This window comes from Mastigoproctus giganteus, chromosome 11 (genome assembly GCF_048544385.1).
Source record: "Mastigoproctus giganteus isolate SK-2022 chromosome 11, ASM4854438v1, whole genome shotgun sequence".
Taxonomy (NCBI): Eukaryota; Metazoa; Arthropoda; class Arachnida; order Uropygi; family Thelyphonidae; genus Mastigoproctus; species Mastigoproctus giganteus.
In genome coordinates this window covers 56976252-56999861 of record NC_143585.1, presented here as the reverse complement: position 1 = coordinate 56999861, position 23610 = coordinate 56976252, and the positions used below count along the sequence as shown (strand labels likewise).

Sequence of the window (23610 nt, the reverse complement as noted above, 5' to 3'; positions counted from 1 at the left end):
TGTAAGGAATATTGGATCTCGTCATGATGTTCATCATAACCTCAAAAGTCATCAATCATACTGCATGATGGAAGAGATAGGGAAGGGTTGACCGGAACTTAGCTCTAGAGACTAAACATGGGTTCCACCACTTCAAGCCTCCAATGAGCAAAGTGGTGGTATTGCACCGGTTGATCAGAGTCATCTACCACCTAGTACTGCCTGGTAACATAGAGGGGCGGCGTTCCTCCATGTGGTGTGGGCGCCACACCTCAACCCCTGCTTACGTTGGTTCACACCTGGGTTGTCACCCACCTTGTACTTGTGCATGGAGGTTATACCCAGGATTACTAACAGTCTCACCATTGTGAAGGTGCAAGCACAGGATTTGGCTGTCACAGACCGTCCAGACTTCGCCGAAATTGCATCCACTTGACTTGAGTGTCACCCGAATATCAGTTCCATCAGCGTTTTAGACTCCTATGTAGCAAGTACAGCTTGTCAGGCATATCTGAGAGAATGTCTGTGACAACCTTGATCTGATTATCAGCAGTTATTATTCATGCATTAAGAATTTGTAGAGGAACCATTGGGTGACAGTGATCACAATGTACATAAGGAAGGCACCTGGAGTAGACGGAATCATTTCACTTATATTAAACAAGCAGCCAAAGAAGTAAGCAAACCCTTAGCCATGATTATAAGAGCTTCATTAGACTCAGGGGAGGTCCCAATGGACTGGAGGTGTGCAAATGTATCACCAATTCACAAAAGGTGACACAAGTAACAATAGACCTGTTAGTTTAACTGTGTTCTGGAAAAAATAATTGAGTCACTGGTTAAAGAAGCATTGCAGGATGATCTAGACAAGACTGCAGTAATAGTTTAGACACAGCATGGGTTTGTTAATTGGAAGTCTTGTCTGACCAATTTGATTGGATACTGTGATGTGGTCACAAAGGAACTGAATGTCAAAAATAATTTTGATATCATATACTTGGATTTCAGGAAAGCTTTTGATACTGTTGCACATGGGAGGCTGCTGTACAAATTGGAGAGGTATGCTGTAAGGTAAGGCTGCGTACAAATTGGTAAGGGTAAGTTGCTACAATGGATAAAGGGATGATTGAGTGGGAGATGACAGTGAGAGTGGTAATCAATGGACACTGTTCTTCGTGGACAAATGTTATTAGTGGAGTTCCCCCGGGTTTGATGCTGGGCCCATTGTTGTTTTGTGTATTCATCAATGATATTGATGAAGGTATAAAAGGATTAAATGTCCAAGTTTGCTGATGATACAAAGGGTGGTTTGCTAGCAGGGACAGGGAGGTGATTATCCTGTTGTACAAGGTAATGGTCAGGCTACACCTAGAGTACTGTGTTCAGGTCTGTAGGCCTTATTTTAGGAAGGATGTAGAGTTGCTAGAATGAATAGAAAGGAGCAACAAGATTGGTGAGTGGAACAAAGGGGTGCTCTTATCAAGAAAGGCTTAAGTTCTGCAAATTGCAGCGCCTGGAGAGTAGGCACCTGCGAGGTGATCTGATTTTGGTGTTGAATGGGTTCAGCAAGCTGAATGCTGATGGGATTCTTGCTCAGATTAGAACCTGACGGGGCATAGATTCAAATTGAGAATAGACAGTTGTAGAATAGATGTGTGGAAATTTGCCTTTAGCCAGCGGGTGGTTGATTTGTGAAACAGACTTCCATCTGCCGTTGTGAAAGTTGATATCCTAAATAAATTTAAAGCTGAGCTGGACAGGCATTTGGAACAAATGGAGGGGTGAAATGGGAGGGTTTTTTTTTTTTTTTTGGCTGATGCTGCATTGCTTTCTTGCATCATATGCCTCTACTAATGCTAATGCTAGCATATTTCTCCTTTAACACAGATTATCCTACATCTCCTTTGACAGCCAGTTTATCAGACTTCAATCCATAAATGATATTACCGAGCACATTACCACACAAATTCTTGCTGTAGGTTCTTTAGCAGTACCTCAATCCTCTGCAGTTAAATGCAAACATACAGGTGGAATCTGTTCTGTAAGTTTTTTTTATATAAAAACCTTAAAGCAAAGGTATGACAAGTTGGAAAAAAAGCTAAAAAAATGATTCATGGATACAGTTTACCTCTATTGTTACAAAGGATTCTTAACGCTCAACTAATCTGGAAAAAAAATTTGACAACCAAATTTACAATTTGGTTGTCAAATTTACAATTCGGTTGTAAATCTTCTCCTCCGAAAGTATCCATCCTTGCACAGTCTTTCTCTCGAACTGCAATAAAATTTATTCCAATAAATCGAAGCTGTAGCAAAAATTGTCAGAAATTTGCATGCTACCAATCTTTTGCCTGCAATTCACTGTTCAACAAAAAAATGCTTTCAATTGCTTTCAAATGCTTTCTTAAAATAGGCAAACTTTGCTAATTTTGGGTCAAGAAAAACGAATATGACTTCAGAAATTTTTTATTAGCTCTGGTTTTTGAGATACAGTGCTTTCACTGTTATCTAAGAATATAGTAATTTCAGTAGTAGTCAGAGTGAAAAGTAATATTAAAACAATCGCATATTTATATTTCCTTGATACAACATAAATGACAGTTGTTTTTAATTAAAACGTAAAAAAAACAAGAATACAAGGAAACTGCATGGGAACCGAAAATACTTTCTCAAAACGTGGCCTATTCATGACAGCATCTTCTTTTTGCTTGTTGCTACAAAGGATCCCCCATTTCTGGAGCATCCTTTGTAGTAGTAGTAGTAGTAGTAGTGGCATGTGATGCTAGAAAGCATGTGTATGAGCTTATGCAGCATCAGCCAAAAAAAAAAAAATCACACCATTCCCTCCAAATGCCTGTCCAGTTCCTCCTTAAATTTATTCAACCTATCAACTTCCACAACGACAGATGGAAGTTTGTTCCAGCAATTAACCACCCGCTGGCTAAAGGAAAATTTTCGCACATCTATTCTACATCTCTCTTTTCTTAATTTGAATTTGTGCCCCCTTAGGTTTGTAATCTGAACAAGTGGAAGGATCCCATCAGAATTCAGCGTGCTCAACCCATTCAAGGCCTTATACACCTCAATCAGATCACCGCACAGGTGCCTAGTCTCCAGCCACTGCAATTTGCAGAACTTAAGCCTCTCTTGGTAAGAGGATCCTTTCATTCCCCTCACCAATCTTGTTGCCCTTCTCTTACACGCTCAAGTAAATCTACATCTTTCCTAAAATGAGGCCTCCAGACCAGTACGCGGTACTCAAGGCATGGCCTGACCATTGCCTTATACAGAGGGATAATCACCTCCTTTTCCTAGCAAAATTCCTATATATCATTGACAAAACCCCATGACCTGCCCTGGCAGCCCATCTGCATTGCTCAGAAAACTTCATATCTGCCTGCACAATTACTCCCAGGTCTTTTTCATTTTCTACCACCTTAAGTGTAGTACCACACAGTTGTTACGTTTCTCTGGGGTTACTTTTACCCATATGCAGTACTTTGCATTTGTCAAGGTTAAACTTCAGTTGCCACATCTTAGCCCATCTGCCCAAATTATCTAGATCCTGTTGCAGTAGCACACCGCCATTACTGTCATTAACAACCCTGTTAACCTTTGTATCATCTGCAAACTTCGACATTAAGCCTGATATATACCTTCATAAATATCATTGATAAATATACAAAACAACAGTGGACCCAACACTGAACCCTGTGGGACTCCACTAATAACATTAGTCCACGAAGAGTAACACCCATTGATTACCACCCTCTTTCTTCTCCCACTTAACCATCCTTTTATCCATTGTAGCAACTTAATACCATTCTGCTCCAATTTGTACAATAGTCTTTTATGCGTAACAGTGTCAAAAGCTTTCCTGAAATCCAAATATATGATATCAAAATTATTTTTTGCATCCAGTTCCTTCGTAACCACATCATAATATTCTATCAAATTTGTCAGACAAGTCTTTCCCTTAACAAACCCATGCTGTGTCTGAATTATTGCTGCAGCCTTGTCTAGATGATCCTGCAATGCATCTTGTTACTGTCCAACAGTAGTCAGCAAGCATAGAAGTGTTCCACCTACCCCAATATCTTCTTTCCATTGCTGAAATGTCTTGGTGGAATCGCTCACCATGCTCATCACTCACTGCACCACAGTTGTCAGGGGAGAAGTTGAGATGAGAGTCGAGAAAGTGGATTTTCAGTGATATGTTGCAGCCTAATTCATGCTACTTTTCTAGAAGATTGTTCACAGTGTCAACATTGTTTCCAGCTGTTCGGTTTCCCAGGAAGTCGTGCACAACACTTTAAAGGCTTCCCAAGCTGCATTCTCATTATCCTGGAGGACTCACTCACGAAGTTTTTATCATTTAAAAGTTCACAAATTTGTGGACCAAGAAAGATTTCTTCCTTAACTTTAGCATCACTCAACAGTGGAAATTTTCCTCTCGGGTACTTGAAAGCTTCTCCATCCTAGTTCATCCCCTTAACAAAGTTTTTACTGAATCTCAGATTGATGTGTATAAGGTATGTTCATGTCACACGTCATCTGGGATTTCTCCCATCTCTGCATGTGTTCGCTGTATTGAGGACAGTACACTGTCAAGCCAGAGACTTGAAAGTGTGGGGGGCCATGTCTGTGCAGTGGATGTGTTGTGCCTATTGTATGTCCGGCTTATTGGCCGCCAGGCCCGTAGTGGGGGCCTGACATTGCCGATACCTCACTAAGTGGAGGCTAGCCGGGTGTGTCCAGTATCACAACAAGTTGCTTGGCATAATAGGTTGGGCAAAATTTTGATGTAATTAAATTTAGACGTGACACTATACACCCGGCTGTTAGTTGTCCCCTATTGGGGCCTACCGTTGCACACACTTTGCCACAAGGAGACAGGTTAGGCATTCCTGTAGATAAAAAGAAGGGGGGGGGGGGGTGTACACTAGAATTTAGCCGAAAGAGATTTACATGAAAGCGGTAGAATTTAGATGTTGATTAGAATTGGCAGCATTGTTAAGGAGTGTACTCGGTCAGTTTAGTGAGAGAGGGTGGGGAAAACAGATAGAAGAATAGGGACGATAGAGTAGGCATCCCCCAAAGAGGTCAGTGGAGATGAGCCCACCAGGCGAAGTATGGGAGGAGGAGACAGGTCTCTGTAATCCCCCTCCCTGCCTGGGGATGGGTTTTTAAAGGGAACCGGGTTAGAGTACCCAGTTCAGATTTCCAAATGGCATGTCGGCAGCAAAGCCGCACTATGTCTTCATCGGTGATGGTTGTCGAATCCAGTAAGAAGGTCAAGCTGCCCATCCAGTTGTGGGGGTGGGATATATTTGCTGGCAGTGGGAACCCACCAGGCGAAGGGGTGGGAGAGACACACACACATTTACTTTATTCTTAATCTGCATTCTCACTCTACTTGCATTCTTTTTTTTTTTTTTTCTTTATTCTTTTTTTCTTATATTTTTATAATTTTTTTTCTCCAAGTTATATACAGTAAGTTATATACAGTTATATACGTTCCTGAGAAATGCCACGAATACTGAGTTATGGCTCCCATAGTAATAAAGGGCTTCCGTTCCAAAGTATGAAATATATAAGAAAAACTAGTTTAAAATTTTGTCTATTTATGTATTATATGTACCTTCATAATGACTATGTACATAGACAATACATAGTGAAATGCAAGCATATGGCATCGAAATGAAAATAAGAAACAATTTAATATTAAATGTAATATTTATTAGAAATTTCTAACCATTGCCTTTGCTAGCTAAAAAACTTATCCCGCCAGTGCTATCACCAGTTTCGCTAAAGTGTTGATAAAGGTGTTTTGCCTTTCCACAAATGATGAGTGAACTTAACGGAATTTTATTTTCAGTTCGGTCTTCTATCCACAGATTTAAAGCTTTTTCCATTTTTTATAATTTAACATCACGAGTTACAGAGCAAATTTTTGAAGCAATTAGCGCGTTTTCACGGACACTACGGCGGATATTTCTTCCGATTTTTTGATTGATCGTACCGTTGACTCATTGATTTTATAATGTTTTGCCACTGAGGAGGCATTTTCACCATTAGAAATTTTATCTAATAACTCAATTTTATTCGCTAATGTCATCACTTTCTTTGATCTTTTCACACTTCCCTTGTTATTCATAGCCATATTTTTGTACAGGTTAGAAAGAACTTGTCCACAATAAAGTCACTTTCTTCTATTAACACACTCGAAAAAGTCTGTTTTACGCTGCAAAACAGTAGATTTATCACTTTTGTAAGCATATCAATTTATAAATTGATAAATTTATTCAATTTATAAGCATATAAATTAAAAGCAAACGATGAAACCTTCCATGACAAGGGGATAACACATACAGAACAAGGATTAGCGAGAAACATCCACCCTCGCGATTTCGTCACCCCTCTCCCCCCCCACCCACTAAGCTCTGTTTTGACCGGGAAAGATAATTTTAGCCACGCCCATGTTTTTTATGGCGGAAAGTGTTCACGGCGCTTTAAAATTCACATTTTCTTTCATTTTATGTTAAATCAGCGACCGCGAATACAGATACCGCGAAAAGCAAGGGTTTACTGTATATATATATATATATATTTTTTTTTTTTTTTTTTCACTCACACTCATTCATCTATTTCTCAAACACCAGGAGGAGATGCAATGATGTGCAATGTAAATATTAATTTAAACTAGGGTTAGTGTGTATACTTAACTGTAGCATTTATGGTTTGTGTTCTTTTTCTCACACACTTATACTTCCATTCATTCTTCTGGCTTTCATTTCATTTATTCAACTCTTGCTTTCTGCACTGCATTCTCTGGGCACCCCAACTTACTGTAATTCTTCAGTTTTGGTGCAGGCCTAGCCGCAAGTTTTTTGCGGGCCAGGGGAGAATGCAGTGTTTGTGTGGTTAGTAAATGTTTGTTAATATATATAAAGTAATGGAAGTTATTCCCAATCTCGGCCAACCACATTTGCTCTTCCACTCATTCCCATTCACTCTCTCTCTTTCCCCTCATGCTAGGTCACTCTTTCTTTCAGCGCCTCCATAGCCAGGTGGGCAGGAGCAGCAGTGCGTAGCACACACTTCTTGATTAGACTGGGGTTCAAGCCCGTGACCACCAAATACGGAGAATGCGGAAAGGTCAGGGAAGTGCATATCCCCAGAGCAATATGGCCTTAGTTGCTAATGCTCCTAAAAATCAAACAACCAAACCAACTGTTTCTTTCACCAAAACTGCCATTTATTCGCTTTTACCATAATTCCTAGTTCACTCAGTGCCCAACCTATTCATTCTGTCTTTCATTCTCATTCATTCATTCTACATTGCATCCCCTTGCTACCAACTTACTGACATTTTTCAGCTAATCTGCTTCCCCTGGCTGCCTGTACGTTCCCCTTCCCCACATGGTTATTTATTTGGTGTGGGCCCCAGGTTCCTACACATGGCAGGATAGTCCTGGGGAGTTTTGTCATGTCAGGGTGCAGAATACTGCTATCCTGACAGTTTTTAAGTCATCGTCTGGGCATGGTGGGAAACTTGGGCAATTTGATGTGTAACGGGGGCAGAAGAATTTTGCTTCGATCAACCATAGGATTGTGCTAGACATTTTTTTCCCCGGGCGCAGATTTTCCCTTATAGGCCAGACTTTTCTCTTGTAGTGTGATGATCTAGCTCAACTATCCCACTCACACTGGAAACAGCAGTGCTTTGTGTATCCTAACTGCATGCCCAGCAGTATTGCAATCACCTTCAGGTCTCCACAGATCTTCCATTGGTGGTCTTTATAGTTAATTGCTTCCAGAATTAATTTCATATTCTCATATGTCTGCTTCAGACAGCATGGCTTAGAGGAATTGAAGGAAGAGCATTGCCATTGTTGAGCAAAACAGCTTTTAGACTTAGCTTTGATGAGTCTATGAATAGCCTCCAGTCCTGTTGGTTGTACTCCACATTCAAAGCTGTCATCAAACCATTGACATCACAGCAGGCAAAAAGGTTGTTTTCACTTTTAAAATATGGAGTCAAAGCATTCTGCCTGCTCCTGTACATGGATATCTTGACATTTGATTGAAGAAGATTCAACTGTTGGAGCCTTGATCCCAGAAGCTCTGCTTTATCTTTCGTTAGATCTAGGTCTCGAATTAGATCACTTACTTTACCTTGAGTGATTCTGTGTGACTCATTTCGCGACTAATGTTCTGGCACAAAATCGGGATCTTGTGATGTTGAAGACCTAGATTGACCATCATCCCTCATATTGTCCCCATCTTCATCAGACTCCAAAGTGAACTTTTCTGGAGAGTGAGGTACAGGTAGACCATCTCCACGTGCCAATGGTCGGATCGCTTACAGGATGTTGGTATATTCCACAGTCAGCTTCCTTTTTTTTTTTTTTTTTTTTTTTTTTTTGACATGCCATGCTGAAGAGGAGGCACCGTGCGGAAATAACAGTCATTTACATGATTTGAAGGCTCCCTCCAAATCATCGGAATAGCAGAAGGCATTGAATGTCCGTTGTTATTCAACCATCCACAGAGATTTACAGCACAGGTGTTGCAGCAAATATGAGGTGCCCAGAGTTTTTTTTTCATCCCCTACCTTACAGCCAAAATAATGGTAGTAAGCTGTCTTCGCAAGTGGAGTCGATTGGTACTTTTGAGTGGAAAATGTCACCACATAACAAAAATTGTCAACATTGTTAACATTTTTACCTGGCATCCTGGCTTTTTACATAATTTTTGTCCGTAAACCTGAAAAAAAAAAGGGAAAAAAATGAACATCACTTGCAAGGTAAATGATACACAGAAATACAAATACAGAAATACAAAAAATATAAAAAAAAAAAAAAAACATGCTGCATTGGTTCCTGTTTCAGTGTTACCAACTTATGTATTCTCTAGACCTCAAAATTTCCTAGTATTCACCAATATTCCCCTAAATCATAAGAGGTGCTGGAACTGAGAGCTAACTAAGAGTTTTAAATGTTATATTCGGTTTTCTCATGCTGAAATTAAGAATTGACTATTTTCAAGCCAGAAACATTTTTGGTGTTGACCAACTCCTCAATATAATCAAACTCCAAGAAGCTTTAAACAGAGGAACCAGTAGTGCAGTTGTACCAGATGGAATCTTCTATATACAGTATATCTTTGTTAATTCAATATCAGTTTATTTGAAATGCAATGTAGTTTGAAGTCAGATCATTTTAGTACAGATCATTTGAAATATGTCTACAGTGAAGTTCCAAGTCTGTATTGGGTTTGGCAACTTGTGAATAGCTAGTATAATCCAAAAAGACTGCTGAAACCCTACAGACAGTCATCATTATAACGAAAATTTGCTAGTTTCTTGTGTGCCCCCTCTACCCGAGTGGTCAAGCTGGAGGATAAAAAATGACAATCTTTGAATGACAGTGACCCATGACCTCTAAATACAGTATAATGTCCTTGAATTTTATCTTGTGAACTCCTCTGAACTTGTGTTCATTCCAGAGTGTAGACAAAATTTATTATCTTAATACAGTATATATAACCTTTATATTCTATTCACTTCCCTAAAAACTGTGTGTGAAGTGACGAAGAATTCTGTGATTTCACACTAGGTTTTCATTTAATTCAAATTTGTTTACATTTATTTCAAGGAGAAAAAAAAAAAAATACACTGATTGTTAATGATAAAAAATATGATTTCCTAACGCAGATACTGTTTATCTTCAACATGTAAAAGTATGTGCTCAGTCTGAAGAGAACAATAATAAATGTACTTATGAGGTAGGGGGGTTGCAAAACTTACCCATTGAAGGATTAAAAAAAGTAAAAATTGTGTTTAAGGAATTCACAAGGCATATGAAATCTTTTTTTCAATTTCTCACAATAATAACAAATGTCAATGATTTTTGTTTTTTCTGCCATAATAATCATGCAGCTCAATGTATACAATCTATACATTAAAACAAGTGCTGTGTTGTTCACTAGATATATATATATATATATATATATATATATTTGCATTGTATCTTCTAAAAAGAGAGAGAGAGAGTATCCATATTTTAGGATATTATTTGCTGTTTAATACTTCTAATCTGTGCAAAAGAGGGTGACATCTCTCTCTTTTAGAACTGGTGCTCATTCTGTAAACTTAGTAACACTCTTCTACTCTTGCTAATTACAACTACGTACACTAGGCATAGAATACTTGTGCAAACCATTTACTAGTTTGACATTACTTTAGATTAGTCAAGCAAGAGCCCAGTAGTGGTAGGTAGAGCTTTAAAAATATTAGTTAGATTACAGTTGTAGAATTTTACCTTGATTGTGTGGAATTAAATATTTTTTGTGCACATACATTAAGCGGTATTTATGGAAGAAATTAACCATGAGACCATTTTGGGAGCTTCTCTCTCTCTCTCTCTCTCATTTTAAATACTACTTTGTGAAGCCAAGTTAAAAGACGAGAGAGATAATAAAAACTGCCATATTCAAATTGACCATTCTAAAATTCTGAAAATCAGTGTTTTGTTTTTTTTTTTACATTTTATGCATTAATTGTTTTAGTATATAGTTGCATGTAATATTTTCCTTTCACACAGCTTCCAGGCTGATCTTGCTGGTAAATAATGTCTTATTTACTTGGATTTCAGGAAAGCTTTTGACACTGTTGCATGTGGAAGACTACTGTACAAATTGGAGCAGTATGGTATTAAGGGTAAGTTCCTACAATGGATAAAAGGGCGGTTGAGTGGGAGAAGACCCCCAGTGGAGTCCCCCAGGATTCGGTGTTGGGCCCGCTGTTGTTTTGTATATTTATAAATGATATTGATGAAGGAGAAGACAGAGAGAGTGGTAATCAATGGATGCTGCTCTTCGTAGACTAATGTTATAAGTGGAATTCCCCATGGTTCAGTGTTGGGCCCACTGTTGTTTTCTATATTTATAAATGATATTGATGAAGTTATATCAGGCTTAATGTCGAAGTTGGCAGATGATACAAAGGTTGACAGGGTTGATAATGACAGTAATGGCAGTGTGCTACTGTAGCAGGATCTAGAAAATTTGGACAGTTGAGCTGAGAAGTGGCAACTGAAGTTTAACATTGATAAATGCAAAGTACTGCATATGGATAGAAGTAACCCCAGAGAAACATTCCAACTGTATGGTACTACACTTAAGGTGGTATAAAATGAAAAAGATCTGGGAGTAATTATGCAGTCAGATATGAAGGTTTCTAAGCAATGCAGACAGGCTGCCAGAGCAGGTCATGTGGCATTGTCAATGATAAAGAGGAATTTTGCTAGTAGCGAAAAGGTGATTATCCCTTTGTATAATGCAATGGTCAGGTCACACCTTGAGTACTTTGTACAGAGAATGGCAACAAAATTGGTGAGGATGAACGAAGGGGTCACCAAGAAAGGCTTAAGTTCTGTAAATTGCAGCAGCTGGAGACTAGGCACCTGTGAGGTGATCTGATTGAGGTGTATAAGGCCTTGAATGAGTTGAGCACCCTGAATTCTTGTGCGATTCTTCCGCTTGCTGAGATTACGAACCTGAGGGGGCATAAATTCAAATTGAGGAAAGACAGTTGCAGAACAGATGTGCAGAAATTTGCCTTTAGCCAGCAGGTGGTTAATTGCTGGAACAAACATCCATTTGTCATTGTGGAAGTTGATAGCTTAAATATATTCAAGGAGATACTGGACAAATGTTTAGAGGGAATGGATGTGTAATTTTCTTTTTTTTTTTTTTTTTTTGGCTGATACTACATCAGCTCATACGCTTGCTTTCTTGCATCACATGCCTCCATTACTACTACTATTTTAAAGAGAAGAATTAAAGTAAAATAAAACAAATACATTTATTTAATTCCACAAGACAGCACATATTATCCAAAATTTTGGATTCTCTCTTCTTCTCTCAAAAGCATATACAATTATACAGAAACATAACAGTGTGCATCAGCTGTGTAATGGTGACAAAATTGAAACTTACAATTTTGTTATCACGTTCAAGAAATTTACTGAATTTCTTCATAGTATAATGTTGTCTTTCTAATATTGACTAAATTTATCCTTTAACTGCATATTCATGAATGCCTAGTTTAAATGAGAATTACAAAAATTGTGTTGTGTTAATAAGAGTGACTAAAATGATTAATTAATACTGACATGTTCTGAACCTATACATATACCAAGAACCCATTTAAATCAAAAAGTATGTATCCACCTTCTTGGACTCACTCTGTTATTTTAGCCTTTTCTAAACCGGGGAAGACTAAAATAACGATCAGTCTCTCTTACAAAATTTCCAGCAATTCTTCCTCACCAGTTGTCTAAGAAAGAGACTAGAATATGTAGGTGACTTACACAGATTCTTGAAACTGAAAAATTGAGAAATGACAACCAACATAGTTTGCAACAAAACATATCCTCTTTGGATCTTTCAATCAAAGCTGAGACTAGCATTTGCAATTCTTACATCATTACTCCTTGTACTGATAAGTCTCAGTATAGAAAAGCTTTTAACACATCATAGATATGTGCAATTCATTCAAAATTTTCTTCAACATAAAACATGTCAAGTTCTCTATTAGAATATATTTTCTTTATTCTTTGCTCAGGATAGATAGTGTCTCATTATTTAGCACTATCCTATTGGTAATTAAGGTAAATATCATGACACAGAATATCCCTAATATTGTAAAACTATATGTGCTGATGGATCTTATATACCATGCCATTCACAGAATATTCATAACATAGAGCAACGTTTCCCAAACTTTTTAGTCACGGAACACTTTCCATCTCACAATATATTTACGGAACAATTACGAAACATAAGTTCAGCAGGAGCCAAAGAACTGTTTGCTAATATTTTATTACATGCAACACACTGTGCATCAGGAGCATCTTTATTTCCAACACATGTAAAGCCGAATAACTATCATCATACTTTCGTTTTGATCTTTTATTAGTTGGTTTCTGTTTTTTTTTCACTTCGGATTTTTGGGGAAAAAAGGGTCACAATATTGTGTTCATTTTCATCGCCCACAGTTGTAATACTAGAAGTACTTGCTTCTCGTTTTAAAATTCCATTTTTCAACCACAAATCCGTGGTCATTTATTTTAATCATAATATTTCAAAACACTGATAATTATCAAAAAAATTTATACAAAGAAGTGAGTTTAGGGTAAAACTCCAGATCTTGGATACTAGTCCATTTTTCGACAAACGGACAAGAGCAAAGCAGTGATTTGCAGGTGCCACTCACTGCTTTCTCCATCCACTGCCCTCCTAGGGTATTCCCCCCCACACCACTTACCACTGTTTTTAAATCAGAAACTCGTTTTTGAAATCAGAAACTAAGCACCCCCACCTCAACGTCACAAAACAATCAAAAAGAAAATGCCTTCACAATAATCACAGAACTCGGTTGTACAATCACTCCGTTCTACGACCACGCCCACTGTGCAGAGACATATGTACCCAAATAATGGAGTCTAGCCAAGTTTAGTTATATTAGTTCGCTTCTCCCTCTTCTTCAAACCCATGTACTCCAAGCTAAATCACATACGAATGGCATATTAGATCACTACATTGCTACTTTTTCGTAAATGTCATTACTTCTATGCATACTTCGCTATGCAAAATAAAGTGTTCCACAGTCTATTTGATTATTAGCCTATGCCAGTATATTTATAACTGAAAAAAAAAATGTTAAAAATTATAATGATACAAAAGTGGTGTACACCACAAATATGTAAAATTTATTTATTTTTTAGTTTGTTTTTTTTAATTATTAATTACGATTTTTCACAGAATACCAGTGTTTTGTAGAACATAGTTTGGGAAATGCTGACATAGAGATAGCTACACCTCCCTGTAAATAAGTTAGAGTCATCAGCTCTGAAGTTTGGACATTGTTTATCAGAACAAATGACTTTCAATTCATTTCTGCAAAAGTGCACGCTTCATCCAGAACCTAAACTCAGATTAAAGAATTGTTTTCTGGGTTTAATACCGACTCCAAACTCATTTTTGTTTCACATATAATATTGCCTCGGAGCTGTCTGCTTGAAGAAACCTAATTAATTACTCCAACTTATTGCAATAATTAGTAGCTGAGCTGGCACGTGTCTGCATTGACTTATGCCAGCTCAGAATTGTTTTCAAAATTTGAGTTGTAATTATTTTTCAAGTCTTACTCAATCCACATCAACAGGATGGTTATATTATATTTATGACAGAACCGAGTATGGCAAAGTTTCAATCCAAGGTTTTTCCAGTGGGCATTGTTTGTGCATTTGAATTTACTTTAGTTTGGTTTTGGATCGAAATCATTCTTTTACACATTGGGTCTAAGTAAGAAGTATATTTTTCCAATATTAATTATGTTTATTGTCTATAATTAAAAAAAAGGACTACATTAAAAAACTCCTTCTGTAATGTCTTGATCAAAAAGTGTCAAGGGGCTCCAAATGTAGAATTTTTTGAGAGAGGTGGACAGACCAATATTTTTGTATTTCTATGAGTGGATAAGTATTTTGTTTAATTTGTAATGAAATTATTGCTGCTTTTAAGGAATATAGCATTGCAGTTAAAAGCACAAAGAAAATTACAAAAAACTGTCTACTCTGAGAAGAAAAAGTGGCAGCTTTAAAAAGGGAAATTGGATCAGAACGTAATGTTTTAGAAAACAATCTAGTGATAGTTCCTATATATTGTGGCCAAGTTATTATGTTTTTCACGTTTTGGCTAAAAAAAAAAAAAAGCAAACCTTTTTCATTAAAGAATTCATAAGAAAATGTTTGTTTTTGTCATAAATTTAAGCTGAACATGGGGAAAGTTTATTGAATAATTTTTACCTTAGAGGTTCAAAATAGAATTGTTCATGGATGGGAAAGGCAAAGTTGTGGCCGATCTTAGTAACAAAAAATGGGTTTGGGATTTGGCATTGTTATGTGACATCAGCCTCCACAAAAAGACAAATACCCAAACTTCAAGATCAACAGAAACCTATTTCTGATATGTTTAGGCCTGTCATTGCTTTTGAAATAAAGCAGTGACAAAACTATTTTGGAAATAGTTTAAAACGTTAAGTTGTGTCATTTTTCTTCCTGTGATTTGCTTCGTAAGAATAAATCAGTAACATTTCCCTTTTCAAATACTGTAGAAATTATTGCTTTTTTTTTTTTGGCTGAGAATTTTAAATTGAAGTTCAATGACTTTCACAAAAGCCATGCTACAAGTATACGTATCTTTTAAAATGCATTTTCTTTTGCAGTATGCCTCAGTTTAAAAATAAAAATACCCTTAAAAAAAAAAAAAAAATTCCAAGATATTTTTTTAGTAGTGTTGTTTTTTTTTTTTTTTTTTTTATGTAAACCCCAAACATGAAAGGTATTGGAAGTATATTGTAATTTGGACAGTGTGTGGGTTGATGGTTAAAAAAATGAAAGAAGATACTTGTTGACATTAGACTTGAATTTCTGTAGATTGTAATTTTCAGTGAATATGCATAAATGGATATTATTCAAGAAGACAGAAGTTGAAGGGATAAATAAGGAAGAAGAAAAAAAAGTTGGGTCTGTGAGTTTCAAGTTGGACAGTAAAAGGATATTGACTAGTTCGGACTGCTCTAGAAGAGAAATTGTAGAAGCAAATTCAAAAGAACAGTACCCATGGAAGCATTTATAGAAAAGGCATGCAGCAAAAAACAAAATGTCTATGATACAGAATGGAGAGACTTTATGAAAGATGGGTCATTAATTAATGTACTTTCCCTCTTTTGAATGTAGTCTAGAAGCCTGAGAGAGGTTATGAGGGCACTGCCTCAGATGTTGGAAAAATATTCCATATTAGTGCAGATTTATAGAGAGTGAGTTTAGAAGATGAGTAATGCCAAAAGTAAAAAAAGAAAACCCAGTTTCTTAGGTACAGAGAAAGCACTGTTTGTAATTTGCTTATACCAAGAGAGAGAGAGAGAGAGAGAGAGATTAGAAGCCAGGATAATCCCTAATAGAGATATCTTGTCAAAATCTAAGTGTCACCAAAGATAAAGCAGAAAAATCCTTCTTGTGAGATATAAGACAGGACTGAATTTAAAGGATTGATATTAAGTTATTTTTGCCCAATTGAAGAATTACCTAGAGATAAGCATTTAAGGAATTAGTACTGAATATATGAAAAGTTGAAGATTTTTGTGCAAAGCATGGTTTCTCAAACTAGAAGGAATATTTGAAATCATTAGTTAGATTTTTTCAATTAAAGCTATGATTTCAAGAATCATGGCTTTGGTTCTCAAAATCATAACCATGAACTAATGGAGTTAGCAACATAACTATGGTATGGGATATTACTCTGACTGGACACTTTATTAAGTACACCTACCTAATAGCAAGGAGGTTTCCCTTTAGCCCTCAAAACAGCCTGGATTCATTGTGGAATGGACTCAACAAGGTGTCAAAAGCTTACCGTGGTCCATGTTGATTGAATTGCTTCTCGCTGTTGTTGCAGATTGGATGTTTGCAGGTTTCTGCTGTGAAGTCTTTTCACCTCATCCCATAGGTGTTCAGTTGGATCAAGATCTGCTGAGTGAGGAGGCCATTGCAAAAGGCTGAATTCAATCTCATTTGTTGGAACAGTTCTATACAATTCTGGCCAGAATTGTATAGAAAATATATTTGTATAATTGTATAGAATTCTTCCAGTAATCCTGTTGGAAGAATCCATTTACGTGTGAATACCAAGCAGCCATAAAGGGATGTACCTTGTGATAAACAATTTCCAGATAACCTATGGTATCCAAACATTGCTCCACTAGTAGTAAGGGCCAGTGTACTAAACCTCTCCACACCATTACACTGGCAGGATTTTTTATATTGCATGACACAAAACCCATTTTGTGAAAAAATACATGTACCCAATAAAAAAGTCAAAGAACTGTTGTCCTTTTCACCATGTTCTGGTCCTTCCATCAGCATGAAGCAGCTGGAACCAGGATTCAATTAGACTAGGCAATGTTTTACCAATCCTCTTTTATCTAGCATTGGTATTCCTGAGTCCACTGAAACCTTACCTTATTTTTTGCTTACTAGAATAGTACCTGTTTGGTTGCTGCAATACCCCCCTTCCCATCACCCATCAGTGACAAGGTATGATGTTGTGCATTCTGAAATGCTTCCTTGGTTATTGCTGTTGTACTTGGTTGTTATTTGACTAACTGTAGCCTTTATGTTATTTGGTTCTTGGACCAATCTCTGTACACCTGAGACACAGTTGTATGTGAAAACTCCATCAGTTTGTAGTTTCCAAGCCGACCGGGCTAGCCGAGTGGGTAAAGTACCTGCCCGGCAACCCAAAGGTCGCGGGTTCGATTCCCGCCTCGGGCTTGGATCAAAGTACTGCAAAAACCTTGGGAGGTGCAATATGGCCACAGAAGCCGATGCGCCAACAACTACCAAATCAAAAAAAAAAAAAAAAAAAAAAAAAAGTAGTTTCCAAGGTATCCTGCTGCCGCATTCAGTGTCACTTAAATCCTTAGCCTTGCCCCATTGTCATGCTGAATTGCATCCGCAATCCATAGATATCTGCCCAACTGCTTTATATTACATGGTACAAACACATGATGCTGTTAGTGAAGGAGTACTCTGTTGGAAAGGTTAGGTGTTCCCAATAAAGGTGGCCCTTGGTATATACTTAAGTTGCACTTTTAATTCTAACTACAGGTAACCCTTGTATAACACGGTAGTTTGGTTCCTACATAATCTCATGCAATGCAAAACCGTGTTATACGGGACTAAGAACCAGTACAAAAAGGGGGGTTATATTCCAGAAACTAACAAAAATACACACATACACATTTTTTTTTTTTTTTCCATAACTATCGGAAACTTAATTTTTATAGTAGTAATAACTGAACAAACATCTTACCTTACAAACTGTGATACTTATATGTCATATAATGTACGTTCATTTAATTTTCTTCCTCTTCATCGCTGCTAAGCACAATCTCTTCTGCAGCATCTAGATTTCATGTACCTTCTGCTCTCTTTAAAAGCCACAAACTGCACGCTTCAAAGTCACAATTTTGTATGGTCTCAAATGAGCACAAGTTCAATAGCACAGAACCTAACCTAGGGATCTCCCAACAAAATACAGTGGACCCCCCACTTTAAAGATATAAAGCACAAATTTAACTTTATTACCTTAAATTTTAAATTTATTACCAAAATTAAATGATATGTGAAAATTGGAAGAATATTTTCCAGTTAACAAAATAAAAGTAAATTTACACTTATGTATATAGCTTAATTAATACGTACTTTAATATGTACATACTAACAACTTATTATTATTAGCCATATGGTACAAGGAAGCCTGAGGCTTATGCTGCACCAGCCAAAAAAAAAAAAAAAATTCCCGAGTTACCCCCTGTGTGTGTGTGTGTGTGTGTGTGAGAGAGAGAGAGAGAGGGGGGGGGACCATCACCTAGAAAGAGAAGAATGGTGAGTCCCCGGGGTCAAGTTAATATTTCTGTTCACTGACTTTTTTTTTTGTAAAATTTAAAACAAAAATGATAAGCAATTAATAACAAAGAACATGGCATGCACAAATTACAACAAACACGATACACACAAGTGAGATGTGGAGTAGTGGGTTTCTTAAAATTTATTTATGTTTTTTATATGATTGAATATTTCATGGAAGGGGAAACACATTTCCCCATAATAACGTGAAAACCCACGGAATTCCAACTATCGGTACTATAGCAAATGCAAAAATATAGTTTACTATAAATATAGTAAACTCTCTATTTATAATTGATTACAGAACAGAAAAGACCAATAAACCGGAAACTGCAAATTGATTTTATTGTTTTATGGTAGTGACTACCAGAAATGTGCTTTAGAAAAAATTATCACAAAGGCGATAACAACTAGCGAGTTGGGATTCACAAAAAGAAATGGAAACGTTGAAAATTACATCTAACATAATAGCAGGGTTTTCCAGAACAAAAGCTCAAAAATACCATGTTAGAGAAAAACACTGTTATAATAAGTACAGTACTGTGTTATATAGGGGTTGCCTGTACTGCATCTCATCTGCTGATCACTTTTTTTTTTTTTTTTTTTTTTTTTTTTTAACCCCTTGCAAAAATCATAATTTGGTTTATTGAGATTATATTTTTAAACTCTCTTACAGGGTAGAAGGTCATCAAGGAAGAGATAAAGAAGACATAAAGACTAGGATTGTATCAAGTTAATCTACCAGTAAACCATGAAGTTTTCATAGCAGAAAAACTTTTGTTATTAATGGTTGTAACTTAACTTTCAACCTGGGTGACTGTGAATGGTATGCATACATCCTTTCTGCAGAAAAGAAAAGTCAGTGAGAAGTCATATTTTTATTAAATTGAAAACTAGATTTCAAATAGTCTAGTTTCCAGAAGACAAAAGTTTTTTTTACTGGACACTTGTACAGGATGCAAAGTGAAAGATCAAACTGTAGACTTCTACGTGTACAAAGTCTATGAAATGTTTCATGGTTTATTGACCACTCATTTGTAAACCATTTCAACTTTATACTGCTGGACTTGCTGTTCCAGCTATCATTACTTGTATATGAGTTATCGTATCATCATATTGAATGATACCTAACATCTATTCTTGATGAAGATAGTGCCTGTGGTGTTACTTGAAAAATTGTTTTTGTTTTAACATATAGGTTTCTAAGTACGGTTTAAAGGCAGTATGCGTGCCTTTTGACTCTGGCAGCATGTGTTGCTGTAGCCATTTGGTTAGTATGTAAAGTCAGGTGGCAAATTCTCCAATGTAGATTATAACTTTTCTTTCCTTAGTATTTGAATATAGTGTCTGTTCATTTTTTATATATATATTTTTGCACCAAACACATCTTTTGCATGTAACTATAGCAGGACTTTTGTTTCTTATGGGAGTTCTTAGACCTAGAAAAATGGTGTACAGTATTAATGTGTGTTTTGAAATATGTTTTATAAACTGCATTTTACAAAAAAAAAAAAAAAAAAAAAGCACTTTTATTTGTTTAATAAATCCCGATTTTTGTGAAAGAATATTCTTGTTTCAGATCAAATTACATTTTTTTTAATTATACTACATTTTGAAAGCATTTTAGTGATTTTTTATCTTCTGTTTACTTAAGGGTACTGTTAGATTAAAAGAATACTTTTCAACTTTCTGCAAATAATAAAAAAAAAAAGTTTTATATAGTGTATAATTATTTGCAGTCATATTCTATTTTCCTTTAAAGATTTCGCATTTTCTGATGAAGATGTATGTATACTTTATGGTTTAAGAATATATTTGATATTTATCAAACTGTTTTTTTATTCTTAGCCACAATTTAAAATTTTTGGAAAATACATTTTAAAAAAGTTGTATAAAATCAAAATAAATTCATAAATATATAATTTTTTTCCTGTTAAATCAGCAAATTTCATGGAGTAAATTTCTCATGCATATTATAAGAATACTTCAAAAGTTCATAAAACCTAAATTTTGCTACAGCCACAACTTTTAATTTTTTTTACTTTTAATATATGATATAAATTTCGGGGTAGTATTCAGTACTGATTTTTAAGAGTATTCTAAGTAAGTTCTATTTTAAATGATTATTATTAAAGGCATACTGATTTTTAAGTGTATTTTAAGTAAGTTCTATTTTAAGTGATTATTATTAAAGGCATAGTGAAGCATTCAGTTATTGCTAATTGTATTATTTGTACATCTCCCAGATGTATAAATCACTTCTGTTTATTTTTTGAGCGTGGATAATCTGATATTTAATTAACATTATTAGCAGACATAAGTTGAATAAGAACCCATGTATAATTTGAACTGAACTTATTAAAAAAAAAAAAAAAAAAAAAATGGGTGAGATCATCATTGTACATATAGGCATCTGTATGTAAATTAACATTGTTTTTAAATGTGGCTTATAATTAACAGGTTTTTTTTTTTATTATTATTACTTTCTTTTTACCTGCAAAAAATTTGTACAAGTTCAACAGTATCCTTAATGAAACCTTTCCTTTAGTGATATTGTATATGCACGTTCACATGCATAAGAATGATGTACAAACTTATTGGCATTAGATTCATATCATAAAACAATATTTTCTCCATTCCTAAATAACACAAAGGAAAAGTATTTTGACTTTCATTCATCTTATTAAGTGTGTATTCTGAGAAGAAAGGCAAACAAAAAATGAAAATATGTATAAAAATCGAACAGAAATGATATATGAAGTGTCCAATATAAACATAATAATAAGTATATTTTTACTTTGTGTCATAGTTGTAAATTATTAAGAAATCTTTTTATATAATTATGGTTCAATTACCCTGTTAATTTATGCTTTATATTTCATTTTTACATGAATTTTTAAATTTAGCTTAGCTCATTTTATTTATGATTTTAAATTTAACAACTTAAATAGACTTTCATTGATGATTACATTAAGTATTTAATGATTAGTGATTTAATGCTAGTATATTAAACAGGTAAAAGTGTTTTATTGTAATTTACAATGCAAACAAGATGAAATTAGTATTTTATACTTTGAAAGCACAAATTTAGGAATTCATTGCTATTATTGTTTTGCCACTGTTTTATATTATTGACAGTTACAGGCTTGTCTTCTGTGTAATGGCACCTGAAAGTCAACAAAACAACTATCTTCTAACTCGTCATTATCAAAAAAAAGCACACTTGTTGCTTAATTTTCTGAATTTTTTCCATTATCAATGTTCTCATTTTGGTAAAAAGTGAAAAGAAATAATGAAATCGGAGCTAAAAATTAAACATTGCTTAGCTTTGTTTTCATAAAACTGTTATTATTGCAGTACTATAAATTAAATTCATGCTAGATTTTTCACATTGATATTAAAGAAGCTGGCTGATAAACTCATTATGAGCTTAACTCAGTAATCGCTGTGAAATTAATAGTTAATGAAATAGATCACTCATCTGAATAAATATTTTCTTTAATCAAATGATGGTAAAACCAAAACATACTTGATTTAAAATTCTGAAATGTTTAATTAAAAATAACAGCTTCCAGAACAGAATGTGCATTTTGTTTGTTTGTATAATTTTTTGTTTTGTTAAGTCTAAACTGTGTTCAGTTTTATTTAAACTCCTTTGTTCTATGCAACTAATAATGATGAGGAAATGTAAAAATTATTTAAAAACCTTTTCCAGCTTTGTTACTTTCACTGTCCAGTTAAATTCATTTTGAGTTTTGTTCACTTTCTACAATCACAAAGAGAGATGATATTTTTAATGTGTGCATTTAATTGTACTCATCTTGCATCATGTTAATAAAGTTTTGGATAAATAACTGCCTCTGCCCCATTTGCTGTTAGCCCTTTCCTCTCACACCTATTCATTTATAAGTATGTGTGGTGTGTGTGCGCACATGCACACACACACACATTCATAATTTTGTTCAAAATAATTGTAATGCTTATTACAGTGTTGGCAGTTTTTAATATATATATATATATATATATATATATATATATATATATATATATATATATATATATATATCACCAAGTTCATTCATTGGAAATTAATAAAACACAAAATATGAATATAAAATTTATTTGCAACAGATATCACAGGATTAAATTTTGCCATGTTTACCTCCATGTTATATGTGATGGTCTCTTCAATGTAGTGTCTCTCTCTGTCATGGCCATTTTCAAGTTCATATCATTTGGCATTGCAAGAATATCATTGGGGTGGTCGGTGTTGTATTGCTCTTTTCCTTGGTTAGATACTATGTTTTTCTGATAAATGTGCTAAGGCTGTCCAAGATAAGAATGTTGCATATTACAATTGGCTTGCATCCAAAATCACAAGGTTCATTTTCTGCTTACACTAAAGCAGTTATTAATCAATCCAAACTAGAGTTTAAATAGGCCAAGACTAGAAAACTTGCTTTTTGGTCAAATGGCAGTTATGCATTGTGGTCGCTTGTCAAAGCTATTTGCTGCAACTCCTCTTCGTCTGTATTCTCCCTTCTTCAAACCTGATGGTTCTATTGCATCCTCAGGTAATGATAAAGCCACTTACTTGCATTCCATTTTTCTTCAAATATTCATATTGATGATCTTGCCAAATCACCTGCCATATCCAATATATGACTGAATGCTTCCTGTGACCTTCCGAAATGAAGAAATTTACAAGCAGAAGGAAAATACCAATTCCATTGGTATTTTCCTTCTGCTTGTAAATTTGTTCATACAAGCCAGTTCCTCAAAAAGCGTGGAAAATCCTGCCCATCCAGTTATTGTCTCATTGCACTCACCTCTACCTTTTCCAAAGTAATGGAAAAATCCATTAACTAGCAAATTCCCAAACTGTCTCAACCTTCCATCTAATCAACAATTGCCACTAAGGATTCCATTAGTGTTGATCCACTGGTGATATATTGGCTTATCCCCTCTGTAGACAAGTTTGGCAAAACTCAAGCAGTTGCTCTTGATATTGCTTAGGCTTTTGAAGATGTTTGGCATAAAGGTCTAAACAAGCTTCTATGTTCTTTGCAATTTGGTATCCAGCTCTCTCTCT

At 35.4% G+C, this 23610-nt stretch overlaps 1 protein-coding gene across 4 annotated transcripts in view; it reads left to right on the top strand.

The window, feature by feature from the left end:
* The window catches only part of LOC150078026 (sister chromatid cohesion protein PDS5 homolog A-like), a 797139-nt gene extending 777754 nt beyond the window's left edge, over positions 1-19385 (top strand). For all 4 annotated transcript variants that reach the window (XM_090384327.1, XM_090384329.1, XM_090384326.1 and 1 more), the window contains exon 35: positions 19195-19385. In XM_090384327.1, coding sequence (XP_090240453.1) covers positions 19195-19221 — 27 coding nt within the window. In that variant the 3' untranslated portion in view covers positions 19222-19385. The remainder of the gene's footprint in view (positions 1-19194) is intronic.
* The last annotated feature ends 4225 nt before the right edge of the window (positions 19386-23610 follow it).